The sequence below is a fragment of the Bos indicus genome, chromosome 11 (assembly GCF_029378745.1).
Source record: "Bos indicus isolate NIAB-ARS_2022 breed Sahiwal x Tharparkar chromosome 11, NIAB-ARS_B.indTharparkar_mat_pri_1.0, whole genome shotgun sequence".
Classification (NCBI taxonomy): Eukaryota; Metazoa; Chordata; class Mammalia; order Artiodactyla; family Bovidae; genus Bos; species Bos indicus.
Genome location: NC_091770.1, coordinates 43,251,421 through 43,269,853, shown reverse-complemented (window position 1 = coordinate 43,269,853; position 18,433 = coordinate 43,251,421). Strand labels below are relative to the sequence as shown.

Sequence of the window (18,433 nt, the reverse complement as noted above, 5' to 3'; positions counted from 1 at the left end):
CTCAATCGCCTTCACTTCCTGTGCTCAGGGAGATTAGATACTGCCTAATCAACGCCGATGTTTTCTTTTCTTAATATTTGAAACTACCGAACACCAGTTGCCATCCTAGTGGGTGGCTTTCAGAAATCCCCTCCTTACTGGTGTTTGACTTCTTGTGAGTTTCAAGAAACCAATATATTTGGAAAGAACCTGCACTTAGCAGTTCTTTGAATTGCCCTGAAGCCCAGGCAGGAAGTGACTTGGGATCTGGGTTTGACAGTCTTGTTTCTTGGGAGAGGCAGGTATAAAGAGGTATGTCTGGGGGTGGTGGTGGCCTTGGATCATTCCCGTGGCCACCTCTCCATGCGTGGCAGGTTTCCCAGGTATAGTCTCACCTGAAATCAGAGGATGCTTGTTTAAGCTGGAGCATGTCTACTGCACACTGGTGGTGTAGCTGCCCTGCTAGGTGCTCCATGAGTCCTGGAGGGCAGAGACCACCTCAATAGGCATTCTCCTCTTAGCCTAACCTTTTGTAACCTTTAAGCAGATGGAAGAACAAGCCAGTGAAATGCTGTAAGAATTAGTCTCATATGAAACTGTTAGTCACTCAGTTGTGTCCAACTCTTTGCAGCCTAATGAACTCTAGCCCGCCAGGCTCCTCCGTCCATGGGGATTCTTCAGGCAAGAATACTGGCGTGGGTTACCATTCCCTTCTCCAGGGGATCCTCCCGACCCAGGGATCCAACCTGGGTCTTTCATGTTGCAGGCAGATTCTTTATACTGTCTGAGCCACCAGGGAAGCCCCCGTTACTTTCTCCAAATAACTCTCCCAGAAAGTATGTTTTGAGGAGCTTGGTGGCAGGGCAAGGACCACTTATCTCTCCATCACTGCAGGGGAGGTAGCAAGCTACTCCTTCGGTCTTGCTGGGGAGACAGAGGTGGCTTCTTCCCTGATTCTTCGGATGTGGTTTAGCAGCAGATGCCCATTCAGGGGGAAGCACCATGCACAGTGCATGATGCGCTGCTGTGTGTAACCTTCTCATGCCTCACTTACTTATTGAACTTCGCTATGTCCCAGGAGCTTCTGAATCTCTTTTAATCCTCTGAGCAGCTCTTTGAGGTAGGTTCTGTTATCATAACCATCATTTTCAGAAGAGAAAACTGAGGCACAGGGAAATAATTTCCACAACTATTAGTTAAGTGGAGCTGCAGTCGGAGTCTAGGCAGTCCCTAAACCAGTGGCCCCAACCCCTGGGTCTGCTGCCTATTAGGACCTGGGCCGCACAGCAAGAGGTAGGTGGTAGGTGACTGAAGCTTCACCCGAGGCTCCCCATCGTTCCCCATCACTCGCATTACCACCTGGACCACCACCCCTCACTTGTGCTGTGGAAAAATGGTCTTCCACGCAACTGGTCCCTGATGCAAAAAAGGTTGGGGATTGCTGCTCTAAGTCATTTTTTGATGCTGCTCTGGTGACACAGATATTGACAGTCTCACTTTACACATTAGGACCTGGAACCCAAGGTCCCATAGGTAGTAGAGGTGGAGCCCACAGCTCTCTGTCCCAAAGTCTAGCACATTCTCTGACTGCATACTCTTCAGGTAGTGGTACACTAGTTTAAAAGGCAACACGTTCTACAAGTCTTCTTAAAAAACAACAAAACAGCACTTTCTTTCCTATTCTTCAGACTTGATTTCTGCTCCCTAGAGTCATTTATTTTCATCTTTAAGACTTTTCTCCTATTATTTATTCCTAGTTACTATTTATGTTTCTGTTATTTCTGAATAACATGCTTACCCTATTCTGGACTTTTTGGTTTTAGATATTTTCTACTTACTACCACTGAAGATTTCACTCTCTTACACCCTTATCCTCCCCTCTCCTCCACCCCTTCTCAGTATAGTTACAACTTGGGGCTTGTTCAATGTTCTCTACTTATTACGACTATGTGAATATTTACAGCTCATCCATGTGATAGATCGTAGGTACATTTCCTGTTTGATTGCCCTGAAATTATTTCATTAAAAGAATTATTTGTTCTCAAACCCTGAGAGAAGTGTTCATATCTTCTATGATAAAACGTATCAAGCAAAACTTCATTTTCACTTTTCTTGGCTATATTCCTCCTGAATCCCTTTTCTTCCTGCTCTTAGACTGATGGCTAAGGAATTCTCAGTTCAGTTCAGTTCAGTAGCTCAGTCGTGTCCGACTCTTTGCGACCCCATGAATCACAGCACACCAGGCCTCCCTATCCATCACCAACTCCTGGAGTTCACCCAGACTCACATCCATCGAGTCAGTGATGCCATCCAGCCATCTCATCCTCTGTTGTCCCCTTCTCCTCCTGCCCCCAATCCCTCCCAGCATCAGAGTCTTTTCCAATGAGTCAACTCTTCGCATGAGGTGGCCAAAGTACTGGAGTTTCAGCTTTAGCATCATTCCTTCCAAAGAAATCCCAGGGCTGATCTCTTTCAGAATGGACTGGTTGGATCTTATTCTGGGAGATTAATGGTCTGTGTGTCCATCCTATTTGTAGAACCTGCCAATCTTTGGGAATAGTTTCATATCACAGTTTCCCAATGAGGTTTGAAGGGCGAGTGTTTCAAGTGGGAGAAAACAAAGCACAGCGCAGCCGAGTGTCTGTGGAAGGTACACAGATACAAATGGCTGAGCCTCGGCAGAGATGGGTGTTCCTGAGTCTTAGCCCCAGGCTCCCTGGAGGAGGCCAGTGTCCCCTGCAGCCTGGCACAAATGACTGCTGCTGACCAGGCATCCCTCAAGAGTTCCAGACTCCACAGGAGAATGCTGTGTGGCAGGAATTGGATCCACACCTTCATCTAAGATCTCTCATAAATGGGAGATACAACTGAGTGCTGGTCTGCCAGTTAATAGTTATGCAATTTGGAGCTGATCACATAAACCCTCTAAGCCTCAATTTCCTCATTTGTAAAATAAGGACAACAGTGCTACCTCATTAGGATCATTGTAAAGATTAAGTGTCTTAATGTTTTACAAGGCACATCCCAAGTGCTTAGGAAATGTTACACATCTAAAATTATGCTCTAGAATTTTGCAGGAGATAGGAATGTTGATACTTTCACTGTTGGAAGCCAATTCTCTGGTACCCTCGAATTCCTGGACTATGTTGGGATATTCTCAATGAGTAATTGATATATCTCACTGGAGTGACTTTTGGTTAACGAGATATACCTGTCATTCCTTAGTTTGTCCCCTAGTCCACCATCCAGGGCTCGATGACACCCCTTGGCTAGCTAAAGTCAACTGACCAGTACTAAAATAAAGATCATTCAAATGTTCCAATTTTTGCCCTTTGCCGATTTTTTGGCTTTCGTATTTTTTTCCCCCTTTTGCTATCAATTGATGCAAAGATGTTTTGGGGTAACCTTTTTCCTTAGGAGAAAGGCATAGCTATATTTCACCTACTTCTCTTTCATGGTTTATACTATTGGTCTTTCTGGTACTATTTGCTTTAATAGTTTGCATTCTAGAACAGACAGTATAAAGAAAGATGATCCAAATTTGACCTGAACTTTTGGGAAGAAAACTTCCAATGTAGTGTATTTGAAATTGTAGTAACAGGTCACAACTCAGGAGAGGTAGTGAAATCACCTTAGTGAAATCATAGCTGGTGCTTAAAATAGCAACCTGCATCTTGTCACAGTAAGGAAAGCATTTTGTGAACCTTGCTTCAATTATGTATGTGTGTATATACATATATAAATTACACATATTCATATACGTATACATGTGCTGGCTTACAATATAAAATGTTTAAAACCAAGCATTACAGTTGAAAGAGCTTGAAAAATGTATCTTAATGATCTTCACAGTGAAAAAAGCTGAGAAACATACTTTAATGATTTTCACTAAGTTTATTTGTTTCTTAGTTTCTTCATCAGGCCTCTCTATTCTAGATAAGCCTCTTCAATTTAAAAAGAAAATTATCAAAAACCAACCAACTAAACAGGACTAACTCATTTTCTTCTTCAGGAATTTTCTGGGCACCCACTACACAAAGATTCTTGGATAGAGGCCCCCTACTCCCAACTTGCAACCTCCCAGGGGAAAGCAAGTAGGTTAACAGAAAAATTATGCAGGCTAAATAACTGAAATGTTGAAAAGTAACACAATACAGAGGTAGGATGACAGACGGTGGTCAGGTTATCATGGAAGGTTTTATGTGGCCATTAGGCTCAAGATGTTAGTGATCAGAGATTTGCAAGGAAGGGTTTTTAAGGACTAATTAATAAAGTTTGGCTGGCTCATATGGTTTGAAAGATAGTTTTTAGGACATGTGCTTTTAAAAGCATCAGATTCTGTCTTGCCCATAATAGCTTAATGCATGCAGTCAGATCCACAAAGAACCTGTTATGATGTTAATCTAACACATGAAGCATAGTGTGATAACTGTGTTAGATCCTAGGAGCAATGAGTTGCCCTCATCAGAAACTCCCACTCTGGGTATGGTTAGCTGGCACTCCAATCAGTGTACTTTACAAGTGGCTATTAGAAGTCCTTCTGTTATCCATGGCTCAATCCATACAAAAGGCTTTGATAATTAGCTTAATAAATGTCAAGTGTGTTTCCACTGGTGCCGTGGCTTGCTAATATCTTGATGCAGACACAGGTTCTTATTTGTGAATTCAGTACTAGATTCAAGATAGGTGCGCTACTACAAACAAGCACAGTTCATTAACAAGAAGGTGACAAGACCTATAGCTTGTACTTCTGTGGACAGTACCCAAGATCTGACTGCTAAATGCGCTGCTGTTCAGCCATTAGCAGAGAAGTCTGCTTGCCTGATGCTGACCAAAAGGGTGATAGAATTTTGCCCCCAACGTTTGAGGCAGATGCTACTGCTTGCTAATATTTAATCAGATATTCCGTGTAAGGCAAACTGCATATGAGATTTGCTTTTGTATTAAGCAAGTAGTGGATCCCATTATCTGCCAAAGAGTCTGAGAGGTAAATGACCAACTAACTGGCTGTCAGTCTGAAATATAAGTAAAGACGTCTGGTACTTTTAAGTTACTCCCAAATAATATCAGTCAATCACCAATACCTATTTATCAAAGCAAGTTTATTATATTACTTATTCCAGACAGATAATGAGGCTTGTGTGTACAACTAAGAAATTAAGACAATCCAAATAAAAAGCAGGAAAATTAATATGAATTACACAAACAGCTAACTAGAAAGGAGCAGCAGCTGCATTCATTTTACATTAATACTGTGAAGTGATGTAGCACCATTTACCTCAAATATATCCTAAGTACTTTTTAAGGTAATTACTTGGGTCCTTGCTAAAAATGCAGCAATACATTAAAAAATTAGAGCAAGCCTGATGATAATCTTATGTTCAGCTAACTTCAAATATAAAACTCCAGAAAAAAATATGAAATCTGGGAAGGCTCTGACCTTGTACAATTCTTTTAAAAAATCCTAAGGAAATAGTTACCATTTTTGAGACTGGCTTTTTTCTATTGCTTGCACTATATTCATCACTATTATCATGACTTAAATTCCAAGCTTTGGAAGGTTTAATAGGTAGTTATTTATGCACTCACATAATTTTATTTATTAAAAAATTTTTTTTACACTAAAGTTCTATTTATTGGTCTGTTCAGTCTGAACCACAAACATGGAGGAATAAGAAATTTAAGGCTACCAAATCAAAGGATTAGAATCTTTAATTATTATTTTTTAAGGATCTTTAATGATTAATTCTGCTTTTTACCATTTCTAATGATTATTCTAAGCTATTCTACTCTGATCATTCCTACGTTGAAATTTGTTGGTTTGACCCTGTTAAATGAATTGAAGTTAACATGAAGACATTTATAAATCCAATCATAAAGCTTTTTCTAAATACTGATAAAGTTTCATCTGAGATATATAAAGAAAACTTGAAAAGAGAAATTTAGTATTCCAGAGTCTTTCATTAGCCCACTTTACTAGTTAAGAGCCACAGTACATTTTCAGAAATATACCACAGAAAAATCTTAAGAAAATTCCAAAGTTTGGGATTATTCAATCCTGTAAAGCTGTGGTCCCTAACTTTTTTTTTCTTAGTGTCATGAACCATTTTGAGAACTGATGAAAGTATGAACTTCCCCTCAGACATATGCATATGAACAGAAACTTCTTATATATATTTACAAGGGATTCCCTACAGTCCATGATCTTGCAAGTTGGGAGTTCCTATTTTCAAGTGGTGGACACCGTGGAAAATAAGTTTAGCCCATTTTGACACTGTTTGTCTTCACTTCTCTGTGCCTATATAGGACAGTAAGCATTTTAATGTTACCAAATTGCTGTCTTAAGACAAAAACTCTTATTGTAAACACAGTCTTGTAAAATCCTTTTCCCCTAATTTTACAAGGTTTTAAGCCATGTATCCTGTCTCTCAAATTAGTTAAATCCCTAAGGTTTAAACTAGCAGATAATCGTTTCTTTGATATATATAATTCTTTAGAGCCAGTCACTGAAAAGTAAGATTAAAATTTAATACCGTCATGAAAATGAATGTGTTGTCTACATACAGAACAGGTTATTCGACTTTGTAAAATATATTTCTAGTTATTCTTGAAATAAAACACACCTCAGAATCAAACACACTCGCCTAGCGCCTCTGAACATAGCACACAGTCACAGATCACGGCCCCCTCTTAACTCACTTGGAACCCCATCTCCTACCATGACGACAAAATGTGCAGCTGACCCTTGCACAATGTAGGGGTGCTGAACCCCTCACCCCAGTTGAAAACACTTGTACTGCTAACTCTGTCTCAAAAACATAGGAATTGATACATGACTCACCCAAGGGCAGGAAGCTGAAACAGTTTGGATAGAATCACGACTCAAACCCTAGTTCTTTTGATTCTACATATTGTGATCTCCCCTACTTAAAGATCTGTAAGATAAAAATACAAGTACTATTTATTGAAAAAATATGTATAGGTAACATATAGGACCTCTGTAGTATATACATATAGGACCTGTGTAATTCAAATCTGTGTTGTTCAAGGATCAACTGTACTGATCTACCTACTGTTTGGGATAGAAAACACTTCATTTCTGACCAAACCCACCATCTCAAAAGCATCTCATCAATTCCCCAAACCAGTCAGCAAACAGGTTGAAGAATACTGTCTCTGAGGAGTTATTTGGCTATGTCTTTAACCCCATGTCAAATGGACACTTAAAACAAGAGATATGACTATACTATAGTACAAAGGTTAGGCCTGTTGCTTTCTTATTAAAGAGAAACTCCGCTAGTTACTCCAAAGAATTGGTTTACATAGTAGGTGAAACTTGGATCTATGTATGAAGAATTCTTAAAGCCCTTAAAGAAGTTTTTAATGTTTTGAGTCACATGACAGTTATTCAGTCCTTTCATAATCATGTACTTTTGCTCAAACAGAATATTTATAAAACAAAGCTCAAAATACCTGAATAAAGGACAAGGGTCAGCTAAAAAAACAGCTTTGCCAAGGAAGCTACCATTTGGTCATGGGATTTCATTCTCGTCTTTTCCTATGTACAAAATAAATAAGGGAACAACCATTGTTTTCTCCTTGCTATTCTTTAACTTTCACAAAGGAAAACTTAGAAGTAAACACTAGAATTTCCATTTCAGAGATGTAGGTAGGGGTCAGGAACAGGAGGGGAGAAGAAGGATACTGCTCTCTGACAATCAGAATTCAAGTCATTTCAGCTCAATGGTAAAGGGCTTGCAAGAAGAAATGAACTATGACTCCAATGGCTAAATGGCATCCCGTGTGTCCTATAAACTATACAACCAAGGGCTTCTCCCTGCACTATTCAAACGTACCATTTTGTTTTCCCTACTAGACCCGCTAAATGGTGAGTGCAAGCTGAGGAAGGTAATATATACCAGCATTCCTGGCTGTGCAATCTATACATTTTCATTTTAATTCAAGCATAATCCATATTTAAAAAATTAGACTAAAGAGAGACAGTAAAGGTTTTAAAGTTTTCTCTTTGAAAAGATGGTATCTTACAGTACATACAAAAATACTCTGAAAATACATACGACTTCATTTACAAAACACTGAATCAACATATTACAAGAATTACATGGTTATGGATTTCAATAAATGGAGCATGCATTCATGAAACTTAAAAAATATTAAGAAAAGGACTGAAAAAAGCAGTGTAAAAAAAGACAACTCATATTTAAATAAAAATTACAAAGGTCCTGAGCCAATTAATGGTTGGTAACAATGTCATCAAAAATGCCTTTAGGTCTCAATAAAATCCACTGCTTATTTCTGCATGCCTAGTCCGTGAAGAAACTGAAGTTGTGGGGATACGTAATGGTCAGGAATTATCATGCCAAGTTAAATTGTACACGTCAAAAATACAAGTTTGCCATACTTAAAGTATCTTTATTGTTGATGCCAGATTGAGTTGCTCCTCAGTAAAAAATACCAGTCAACTAACAAGAATGGCATGAGATAGGTTATGTAATAATTTTACCGTTCATATACTGACTTTCAGTATTCTGGTTATATTTTGATTCTTAATAAAGATGCATTTCAAAGGCCTCCACAGGAGGCAAAATATAGAGAATTTGTGGTGCCCAACTCTTATGTAATCACTGGACTAATCCTCCCTGGTAACTATGCAACATTTGGACAGAAAGGCACAAAAAAATAAAATTTAAATATTTCATGTGCCAATCTGAGAAAAAATAATTTAAATCAACAGAACAGACAAAAAGTACATCTACACAAATGAGGAAAGCAGAAAAGATACCTCACATTCATTTATCTCAGGTTTCACAAAGTGGCTTCAATGCTAAAGTAAATGTGTTAACATTTGGAAAATTACAAGACTTTTTTTTTTTTTTTTCTTCAATTTTTTTCAGTTCTATACAATGATTACAACATAAGACTTAAAAAAAGGCGGGGGCGGTGGATATTTCAGGACTTGTTTTATGAGTGTCCAAAGAGCCAAGAACTGGTTCCCATAACAGAGAAACAAGCATCGAAAGTTAAGGCAGTAAAACCTCCAACGCAAAGCCATAAGACTGCAGATGACAATTTGATAGCAGGTGATCCTCAGAGAAGTGTATGTAGCAATCAATGAGAGAATGCTACAGCATCTGCAGGTCAAAGTGTGAGAGTTCAAAAAAACACTTCAACGTCGTTAGGCGGATGACTGTAACTTTCACCTTATCTTATGTGTGACAGCTCACTCTATCCTTAAGAGTGGCTGCATCTATGCCACTAAATGATTGCATATTCACTTTAGTAAGGAGGCACTGCTTTTACCGATTTAGGGTCAGCCGAATGGAATTTTTGATGACACGGATGTTATTTGCTGGAACTGGAGATGATGAATCTGGTAGTTCTTTGCTGGGCAGTCTCTGTTAGAAAGAAATAGAAACAAAGAAGGAAAAACAAATACATATTATAAAGGTCCAGTGAGTAAAACAGTAACAAAAGTCTGAATTTTTTGCCAAGAGCTCTAAGTTCCTATACACTCAAGTATGCGTTGAATACTTTCTCCCGATGTTCATAGGTACTTCTTGTTTGGGGGACTTAAAAACAGGTGAAAAGCAAAGGGACAGGGAAAGGGCAGAAGTGGGAGGGCTGTATGAATAAAAAAGAGGGCTGTGTAAAATCAGTCGACACTTCTACACTGAGAAATGCACAAAGTCCTCCTCAGAGTCAGGCAACAGTAAAGAGAAACAGGAAGACTACAGTCACTAAACACGAAATTCTCAGGGTGCAAGGTGAGAAATGAGTGTGTATACAGAGGGAAACCTGACATCGAGTTATATCCCTCAATTAGTTTCTGTACAACATTCATGGAGAATAACCCAACTTGTGAGGTAATTAAGTTTTTAGGAAAACTGACTTTGCAGTCAGGGTAGGTAACTTTAGTGATGGTACAATTCAGTAACATCTCTATGAAGGCTTTTGAAGACATTAAAGAGTATTACATAATGAAGGCAAGTCTATGAAACTGAGAAACAAAGATGGAAACCTAAAATACAAATAGTTGTGTGATGGAAACACAATATGTAAGCTTCAAGTCATTAAGAGAAGACTGCAAGAAGTAATCCTCCTTTCACGTTACCTTGGCTAAACAATTGTATTATAGGGGCATCCATTAAAAAACATGAAAAATTTCAGACATGCATAAAAGAACAGAAAGGACGATGAAGATGCCACAATGAAGACTCAGACATTATTAAAATTTTGCCGTAGTTGTTTGGGTTATACCGCTTGCCCTTTATACTTGAAATCTTTTAAAGTAAAACTCAGACATTTCATTTCACACTTTAATATCCACCTCAAATTTTTTCTTCCACTACCATACATTATATAATTATACACCTCTATTTGTTCTAACTTGCTCTTATGTTAAACTGTGTAAATTCTACAACTAATAGAAAGTATGAGGACATTTTCTATTTTGCTTTAGAACTGCCAATACATCCTGGGGAATCTGGCAGGGTGACAGTTGACTACAACAAGAAACACGAGAACCTACATTACTAGCTAAAATGTTAATCCCTTGAAAATAAATATTTAAATTAAGATTTAGGGGCTCTTTAGCTCATATTTCAAAGATACTTTCTCTATACACCAGTATATTTGGTTCCTCCAAAATATTAGTAAGTATGGTCCCCAACTATCAAGCCTGATTTTCACAGTAAGCAATGGGGTACAACAAAAGACTATCAAGTGTTGGCAGGAATTACTGTGCTGAGCACTAAACTGCTTCTTTAAAAACAAAAGTTGGACATACCTTGAATAAATCATGAAATCTTGAACAACTCCCTCTTTTCTAGACTTTTGAGATACATACATTTAGGCTCATATACTCTGCTATTTCCATCCCAACTTCCAACTACACTGCTGATATGGAGGATACGGACAAAATCTTATTAATTCTTTCCTTCACCTAAGTGCTAGGCTCTTCTTAATGAGCTTTTTGTACCTGTAGATTACCTATGAACTCGTACTTGTGCATTTTATTTACAAATTAGACTGTTACCTTTTTGCGTGATGTATCAATAGTTGGAATAGGCATACATTCTCCTCCAATGGCATCCTAAAAACAGAATTACATACAAGTGAAAACGTTCCTATATGCAAATATTTATTTCTACATGATATAAGCCATAACTAAAAGTTAAGAGATAAATCTGATCTACTTTTGAATATAGTACTTTTCCTGGTACATGGCTCTTTAAGTATTTTTAAGCACACTATTAATATACTTACCACTGATTTTCTTTTTCTGTCTTCAGCAGCACGTGATTCCTTAAACGTTGATTCAAGTCGAATAAACTAAAATATAAACATTAAAATGAGGTGCTATTATTACCTATTAAATAGGTACTATGTATTTATAGGTGCTATTTATTATCTATAAAACCATATAAGTCTATATAAAATAAGAAACTAATTAGTGACCAGGCTAATGTCAAAACTTTTACAAACAGGTTTGGTGAGCAAAGATAATTTAAATCAGATTGAATTTAATTGACACCCTTAATTTCTACAGTTTGATCTACTGAGATGACAGTACTTATACCACCACCTATTGGAGGCAGAGGAGATCACCATTATTAACTCAATAAATTAATTTAGTTACCAATAATGACTTTTACGTAAGCCAAGGAGAAACTCAGACTAATCATTCAAATTTTTAGACACATTATTAGTTTGAATTCAGAATGAACAATTAGTATTATCCTATTAGGGTTTAGGTAAATATTCTTTTTAAACGGTCAAATCCTAACGGAATACTAAGGTAACTATGAAGAACTGTGAGCTTCTTTACCACTATTTTAAGTTTACTTTGAAAAAAAAAATTGACTACGGAATCACCATTGACTCTGTAATCATACCTTTTCTATGTCTTTCAACCTCTTAGAGGACCCATCTACGGATGGGGAGTGGGGTCTTTTAGGCGTAACATTCTTGGTTACATTTGACATCCCATTTAGATGTGGCTGCCCCTGGACAGGGTTGTGAGGTGTGACCCTAGGAATGACATTTCGTCCTACTACCGTAGGAATGGTACACACAGCTGGGGGTGATACAGCTTTTAATGCAGAGTCGACTTCTGAAAAGGAAAAAAGAAAGGTTTTAGTAATTAAATACAGATGTAATAGAATCATAACTAAGAAAAGTGTAGATACCTACTTGCACCAATGACAGGAATAGATAGCCCTTGAGCTGGCGGGACACTCAGTGGCTTTTCCACGATTACAGCAGCAGGCTCAGCATTATTCCTATAAAAAGTGTTACATAATCATTATTAAATTATTTAAACAGTATGTATTTAAAACCTTAACTAAATGTTTAAATTACTTCTTTCAAGTACTCCTACTTTAACATTTCACCAAAGGAAGAAAAAAAACAGTGGGGGAAGGAAGAGGACCCAGTGAGAATTAACAGCAAAAATTAAAGAGAAAACCTGGACATTTCTGTTTACTTACCTATTAATATTCCCATATATTCATAAACCTAGAACACATCCCACAGGATTCCACAAACTGTCAAGTAATTCTAAATAAGAAACTGACTAGTAACTCACAAAATTTTTTTTTTTACAGTTAAAAGATATTTAGCAAAAGTACACAAGTTTATATTATCCTCAAATAAACTGAAGACTGAAAGGAAAATTTTGAAATGCAGACCTCTCTGTCTCCCCTGAAGGAGGAATATCAGGCTTGGAAGGCTTGTTTGCAGACACTGGGGAATTAAAAGGTGTTTCATTATCAGTGTCTCTGGAGCTGTCCAAACAATTGCTATCCAGAGATGATCTTTTGGATTGAGGTCCACTTGAACTTCGGGTGACATCAGATAGACTTTGCTGAAACAGGGGAAAAGCTTTTAGGATTTCAATAAGTAAATGAGAAAAATGGTTTCAATTCTGAAGTACATATAAAACAAAAGATATTTTGTGATTAATGAAGGTTAAGATTTTAGTCCTAGATTGAATTGCCTGTACTTTCCCAAACCTTCTCAATAGGTTTGGGTGCTGCCGAAATGCAGATTTGGGCCCAGGATCATGTGTCTGGGTTCAGACTGGAGAGGTGAGTACAAACTCACCTTCTTCTTCTTCTGAAGAATTTCTGCAGGAAGGTAGTGATGAAGTTGTTTTTTTTTAACATGAGTTGCTTCAATTTTCATTCCCTCCTTTAGCATGTTAATATTGTTTGCCTGTCTGTACACTGTAACAAAAGTCAGTATGTTAAAATGGGAAACTCCTTTCTAAAGAAAGGGTGCTATTTTGTTTTTCTAAAATACGAACCTTCAGTATCTCCACATTACTACACAAAAACACATTCTTCTTACAGCACACATACTTCCAAAACATTTTCACAACATCACAATCCTTTTCAAGTACTGACTAGTTTCCTCATGTCCAACTTGTAAGACTTTCCCATAATCTAATCTCACTAACAAAATTAATGTATGGATAAAAGTTTTCCAAAATCTTGTTTTCTGCTATTTTCCCTAAGGGCAATCTCTTCTCATTACTACCTGCCCAAATCTGAGCTAATCCTAATACCATATACACAAGATGCAATTTAAGCTCTCCTCCTCCATGAAGCTTCTTTTACTATATGAGTCATAGACTGTTAGACATGAGAAACCATCTAGAAGTACATCCTTATCATCCAGGTAGGTAAGCAAGACTCAACAGCCTTGAATGCCCTGCCAATACTGAAATACACATAGCCCCAGATTCCCACTCTGGTGCTTCTCACCCCTTGTAAGAAAGTCAGTTTTATTAACTATTATATAAATTATTTAGTGTGTGTTAATTGTGAATACTCATATGATAAGCTAAGAGAGGGGTGGGAGGTTTCTTCTGCACAGTATCTACTGTGAAATGCAAATTATATAATCTCTTGGGGCCTCAATATCTCTATCTGGAGAACATTTTATAAATCTGTAATAAACAGAGGTTCCCAACCCCTTCCTTTTGGAAAAAATGAGTCCAAATTAGAATGGAAAAATATCTATGTTTTCATTCCAGATTGCTTATAAAAGAACCCTCAAGAGTGCATGTTCAATGTGCAGACTTCTGGCTCCACTCCCAGAGCCTATGATTCAGTAGTTGTAAGGTGATGCAGAGAAACCTGCATTTTCATGATAAATATGAGTGCTAGTTCAAAAGAAAAACTCAGATGAGCTAACCAAGAATATAGTATAAATGTAGTTTCCATATTATTAAGACAAGCCCACATTTATAACAAATATATTAAGATATTCCACAGAGATGGTCTTAGAAGATAAGATTCTTTTCACTGATTCTGAAACATATTCAGCAAGCCTGTATTGACTGATACTTATTTCATGTAAAATAAAGGTCAAAAAATAAGTAATCTTTATGACTTTGGTTATAAACACTGGCTGTACACACTAAAAATCTAGAGTTTCTTTAGTCTTCTTTTTGTTTTAAAAGTTAATATATTCACATGGTACAAAACTCAAAGGGTTCATGAGTATACAGTGAAGTTGCCTCTGTCAGACACACCCAGTTAGTTCCTTGACCTAAAAGCAATTCTGCCAGTTTCTTTTATTAAAAACTATATATCCTTCCAGAGATAGTCTATGATTTTTAAGCAAAAATGCATGCATTTCTTTACTGATTTATATAAATGATACTATACCATACCTACTGGTCTGTACCTCCCTCCTCCCCCAAGAGGTCTTGTAAGTTGTTTCATCATGCCTTTACTTTTTTAAGGGCAGCGTAGAGTTTCACAATATAGATGTTTCATGTTCATTTAACCAAATGTGGAACTTTATAAAAATACAGCCAGCCAGATCCTAGACAGAGGATACTGCATTACAGCCAAGGTTGAGTGCCACAGCTCTATGATGACAAAGTCTTACCTGTATCAGTAAATGACTGTATATCGTATGTCAAGTCTATATTAACACTTTCTGCATTTTCTACTCTCCGAAAAATTATTCCAAGGAACCACATTGATACATAATTGTTGCTATAAAATAAAATTTAAGAATTTCCATTAATTTTTAATAATTTTACAGATGCTTTTTGTAATTAAAACTTGGTCTCTATGGAAGCACAAATACAAATTTCAATGGTTTGGCCAAATTCTTAAAAAAAAATGTTAAGTTATCCTGTGTTATTATAAAGCAGATTAAATGCTTTGAAAATGACTGACTATGTATTTAAGGACTGTTGAGGTCTGTGGGCTACCAACATAGTATGTACTTGGTTGGTTTTTTTTTTGGCCTCATCATGTGGCTTGTGAGATTTTAGTTCCTTGACCAGGGACTGAACCTGGGCCCTGGGCAGTGAGAGTCAGAGTCCTAACCACTCAGCCACCACAGAATTCCCAACATGTACTTAAGTTTTAACCATGATCACTTATGCTTCAGTACACGATTTATCATCATCCATCAGTGCCTGTTACACAGCAATAACGGCTATGTAACATGGCAATCTTATAAGTGATCTTAAATATACACATGTCAGGTAACATTATTTAAGAAATAAAATATTAAAAAATAATTAACTTACTCTTTATGATGTTCCTTATTTCCTGGGAATGACTGGGGATTTACATGGGCAAGAGTAATAAATTCATTCCGTTCCAAATTTCCCACAAGTACACGTATTTTAGATTCTACTAACCCAACCCTAAAATAAAAACACAGATAAGAATTTTCAATGTTAAATGTGGAAGCTATATCCAAGTAAACCAAATAGCATATTAGCTATGATGATTTTGTTGTTCAGTTGCTAAGTCGTGTCTGACTCTGTGACTCCATGGACTGCAGCACACTTAGGCTTCCCTGTCCTTCACTATCTACCAGAGTTTGAGCAAACTCATTTCCATTGAGTCAGTATGCCATCTAACCATCTTATCCTCTGCTGTCCCCTTCTCCTCCTGCCTTCAATCTTTCCCAGCATCTGGGTCTTTTCCAATGAACTGGCTCTTTGCATCAGGTGGCCAAAGTATTGGAGTTTCAGCTTCAGTTCTTCCAGCAAATATTCAGGACTGATTTCCTTTAGGACTGACTGCTTGGATCTCCCTGCTATCCAAGGGATTCTCAAGAGTCATCTCCAGCACCACGGTTTGAAAGCATCAATTCTTTGGTGCTCAGCCTTCTTTGTGGTCAAACTCTCACATCCTGTACATGACCAGTGGAAAAACCATAGCCTTGATTATACAGGCCTTTGTCAGCAAAGTGACGGCTCTACTTTTTAATATGCTGTCTAGGTTGGTCATAGCTTTTCTTCCAAGGAGCAAGCGTCTTTTGATTTCATGGCTGAAGTTACCATCTGCAGTGATTCTGGACCCCAAGAAAATACAGTCTATCACTGTTTCCATTGTTTCCCCATCTATTTGCCATGAAATGATGAACTGGATGCCATAATCTTCATTTTTTGAATGGTGAGTCTTCAGCCAGCTATTTCACTCTCCTCTTTCACTTTCATCAAGAGGCTCTTTAGTTTCTCTTCGCTTTCTGCCATTAGGGTGGTATTATCTGCATATCTGAGGTTGTTGATATTTCTCATAGCAATCTTGATTCCGGCTTGTTATTCATCCAGGCAAGCACTTATGGTGTATTCTGCATATAAATTAAATAAGCAGGGTGACAATACCTTGACGTACTCTCTTTCCCAATTTTGAACCAGTCTGTTGTTCCATATCCAGTACTAACTGTTGCTTCTTGACCTGCATACAGGTTTCTCAGGAGGCAGGTAAGTTGGTCTGGTATTCCCATCTCTTTCAGAATTTTCCACAGTTTGTGTGATCCACACAACAGTCAAAGGCTTTAGAGAGGTCAATGAAGCAGAAGTAGACATTCTTGTGGAATTCCTTTGCTTCTTCTATGATCCAAATGATTTTTGGCAATTGGATCACTGGTTCCTCTGCATTTTCTAAATCTAGCTTTACATGTTCATTAAAAAAATTCAGTCCAGTGTATTAAGAGACCCTGTTTAGAATATCATTCAAGTAAATGAAAAGTTACTTAGTGAATTCTGTTTCCTCCCCTTTCTTTTTCAAGAAGGACAGATCTGTTTAATGCACTCTTGATCTAAAATACTGCCTTTTAGGGCCGTGAAAATAGTCATGACTGGAGTATGTGTGTATATATATGTGTCTCTGTGTAGACATTATGGTTATATACTAGGTATCAGAATCATTCAAATGCCTCACAATTTTGCTTAAATCTGACTCTGAGAAGTGACAAAAAGCAAAAGTCTGTGCATATATCCTTATCTCATGTCACTTTCAATTCTGAAACATTAATTTGATGGCATTTCTTAAACATTGATACTCCATGGTCAAGTACAACAGTCACTATGATATTTAATAATTGAAAAGTAAGAAAGTGTTTTAGAAATGATAAAGCATCATATAAATATGTTATCATTACATAGTAGGCAGAGAACTTGAAATGCCTTACCACTCTAGATGATTTTCTTCTGTTGATGCACTGGCAGTCAATACTATATAATGTCTGTAAAGAATTTTCAGCAACAATCAGGGGGGGAAAAGCCATAAATCATTGTTAGAGTTTGACTTTCCATCATTACTTTTTCTTTCTTTTTTTTTTAATTGACTCAACAGAGGTGAACAGTTTATTTGATATTTAAAAAAAATTTTTTTTCATAATAAATTTTTATTAGAAGAAAATTTAATTAACAAACTTATACATTCAACATGGTCATGCCATTTTACACAAACATACAGTCACTGCTGCTAAGTCACTTCAGTTGTGTCCAACTCTGTGCGACCCCACAGACGGCAGCCCACCAGGCTCCCCCATCCCTGGGATTCTCCAGGCAAGAACACCGGAGTGGGTTGCCATTTCCTTCTCCTCATCATTACTTTTTCTTTCTCCCTCCCAATGAACAAAAAAGCTAACACAGGCACACATTTATGAAAATTAAAACACGCTGATTTTCACAAAATTAATTCTAGACCCTCTAATTAAAAACCATTCACTAAAACCAAACCCCACAAATACTGGGTTGATACTACTAGAGTATAGACTTTTCTTATCACCTAGGGTTTCTGCTAACCTATTGTCTACCTCACTTGAACTATTCAAGTGACAACTGTCACCTATTATGTATTAACTTTGTAAGTTTAATATTCTTCCTTACACACACACACACACACACGCACACACAAAATGCAAAATTTCAAATACCTATACTTTTGGAAAAAATTTGGTGGCTCAAGTAGTTTGGACCAATCTGACTTCCCCTGAAGAATTTCATCTGTGACTGCAAGACCTAAATAGAGAAAGAAACACAGATTCTGAAAATTCAGCATCACTCAGCACCATAGCTCCTGTATTACCCTTCCCTCAAAGCTCTAACCCCACCAAATCCCTAAGTTAAAAAAAATATATATATAAATTTATTATGTTCTTTCTT

At 37.3% G+C, this 18,433-nt stretch overlaps 1 protein-coding gene across 5 annotated transcripts in view; it reads right to left on the bottom strand.

Moving 5' to 3' along the window:
- Positions 1–5,064: 5,064 nt before the first annotated feature.
- Positions 5,065–18,433, bottom strand: part of PAPOLG (poly(A) polymerase gamma) — a 33,783-nt gene continuing 20,414 nt past the window's right edge. For 2 of the 5 annotated variants that reach the window (XM_019970200.2, XM_019970201.2), the window contains exons 12-23: positions 18,205–18,289; positions 17,455–17,508; positions 15,557–15,676; positions 14,902–15,011; positions 13,105–13,226; positions 12,690–12,865; positions 12,193–12,281; positions 11,895–12,112; positions 11,266–11,331; positions 11,036–11,092; positions 9,301–9,395; positions 7,984–9,131 (exon numbers count right to left, since the gene is read on the bottom strand). In XM_019970200.2, coding sequence (XP_019825759.1) covers positions 8,897–9,131; positions 9,301–9,395; positions 11,036–11,092; positions 11,266–11,331; positions 11,895–12,112; positions 12,193–12,281; positions 12,690–12,865; positions 13,105–13,226; positions 14,902–15,011; positions 15,557–15,676; positions 17,455–17,508; positions 18,205–18,289 — 1,427 coding nt within the window. In that variant the 3' untranslated portion in view covers positions 7,984–8,896. Of the gene's footprint in view, positions 6,915–7,983; positions 9,396–11,035; positions 11,093–11,265; positions 11,332–11,894; positions 12,113–12,192; positions 12,282–12,689; positions 12,866–13,104; positions 13,227–14,901; positions 15,012–15,556; positions 15,677–17,454; positions 17,509–18,204; positions 18,290–18,433 lie in introns of those variants that run through there. The other 3 variants (XR_011569257.1, XM_070798722.1, XM_019970202.2) reach the window with 3 other exon arrangements.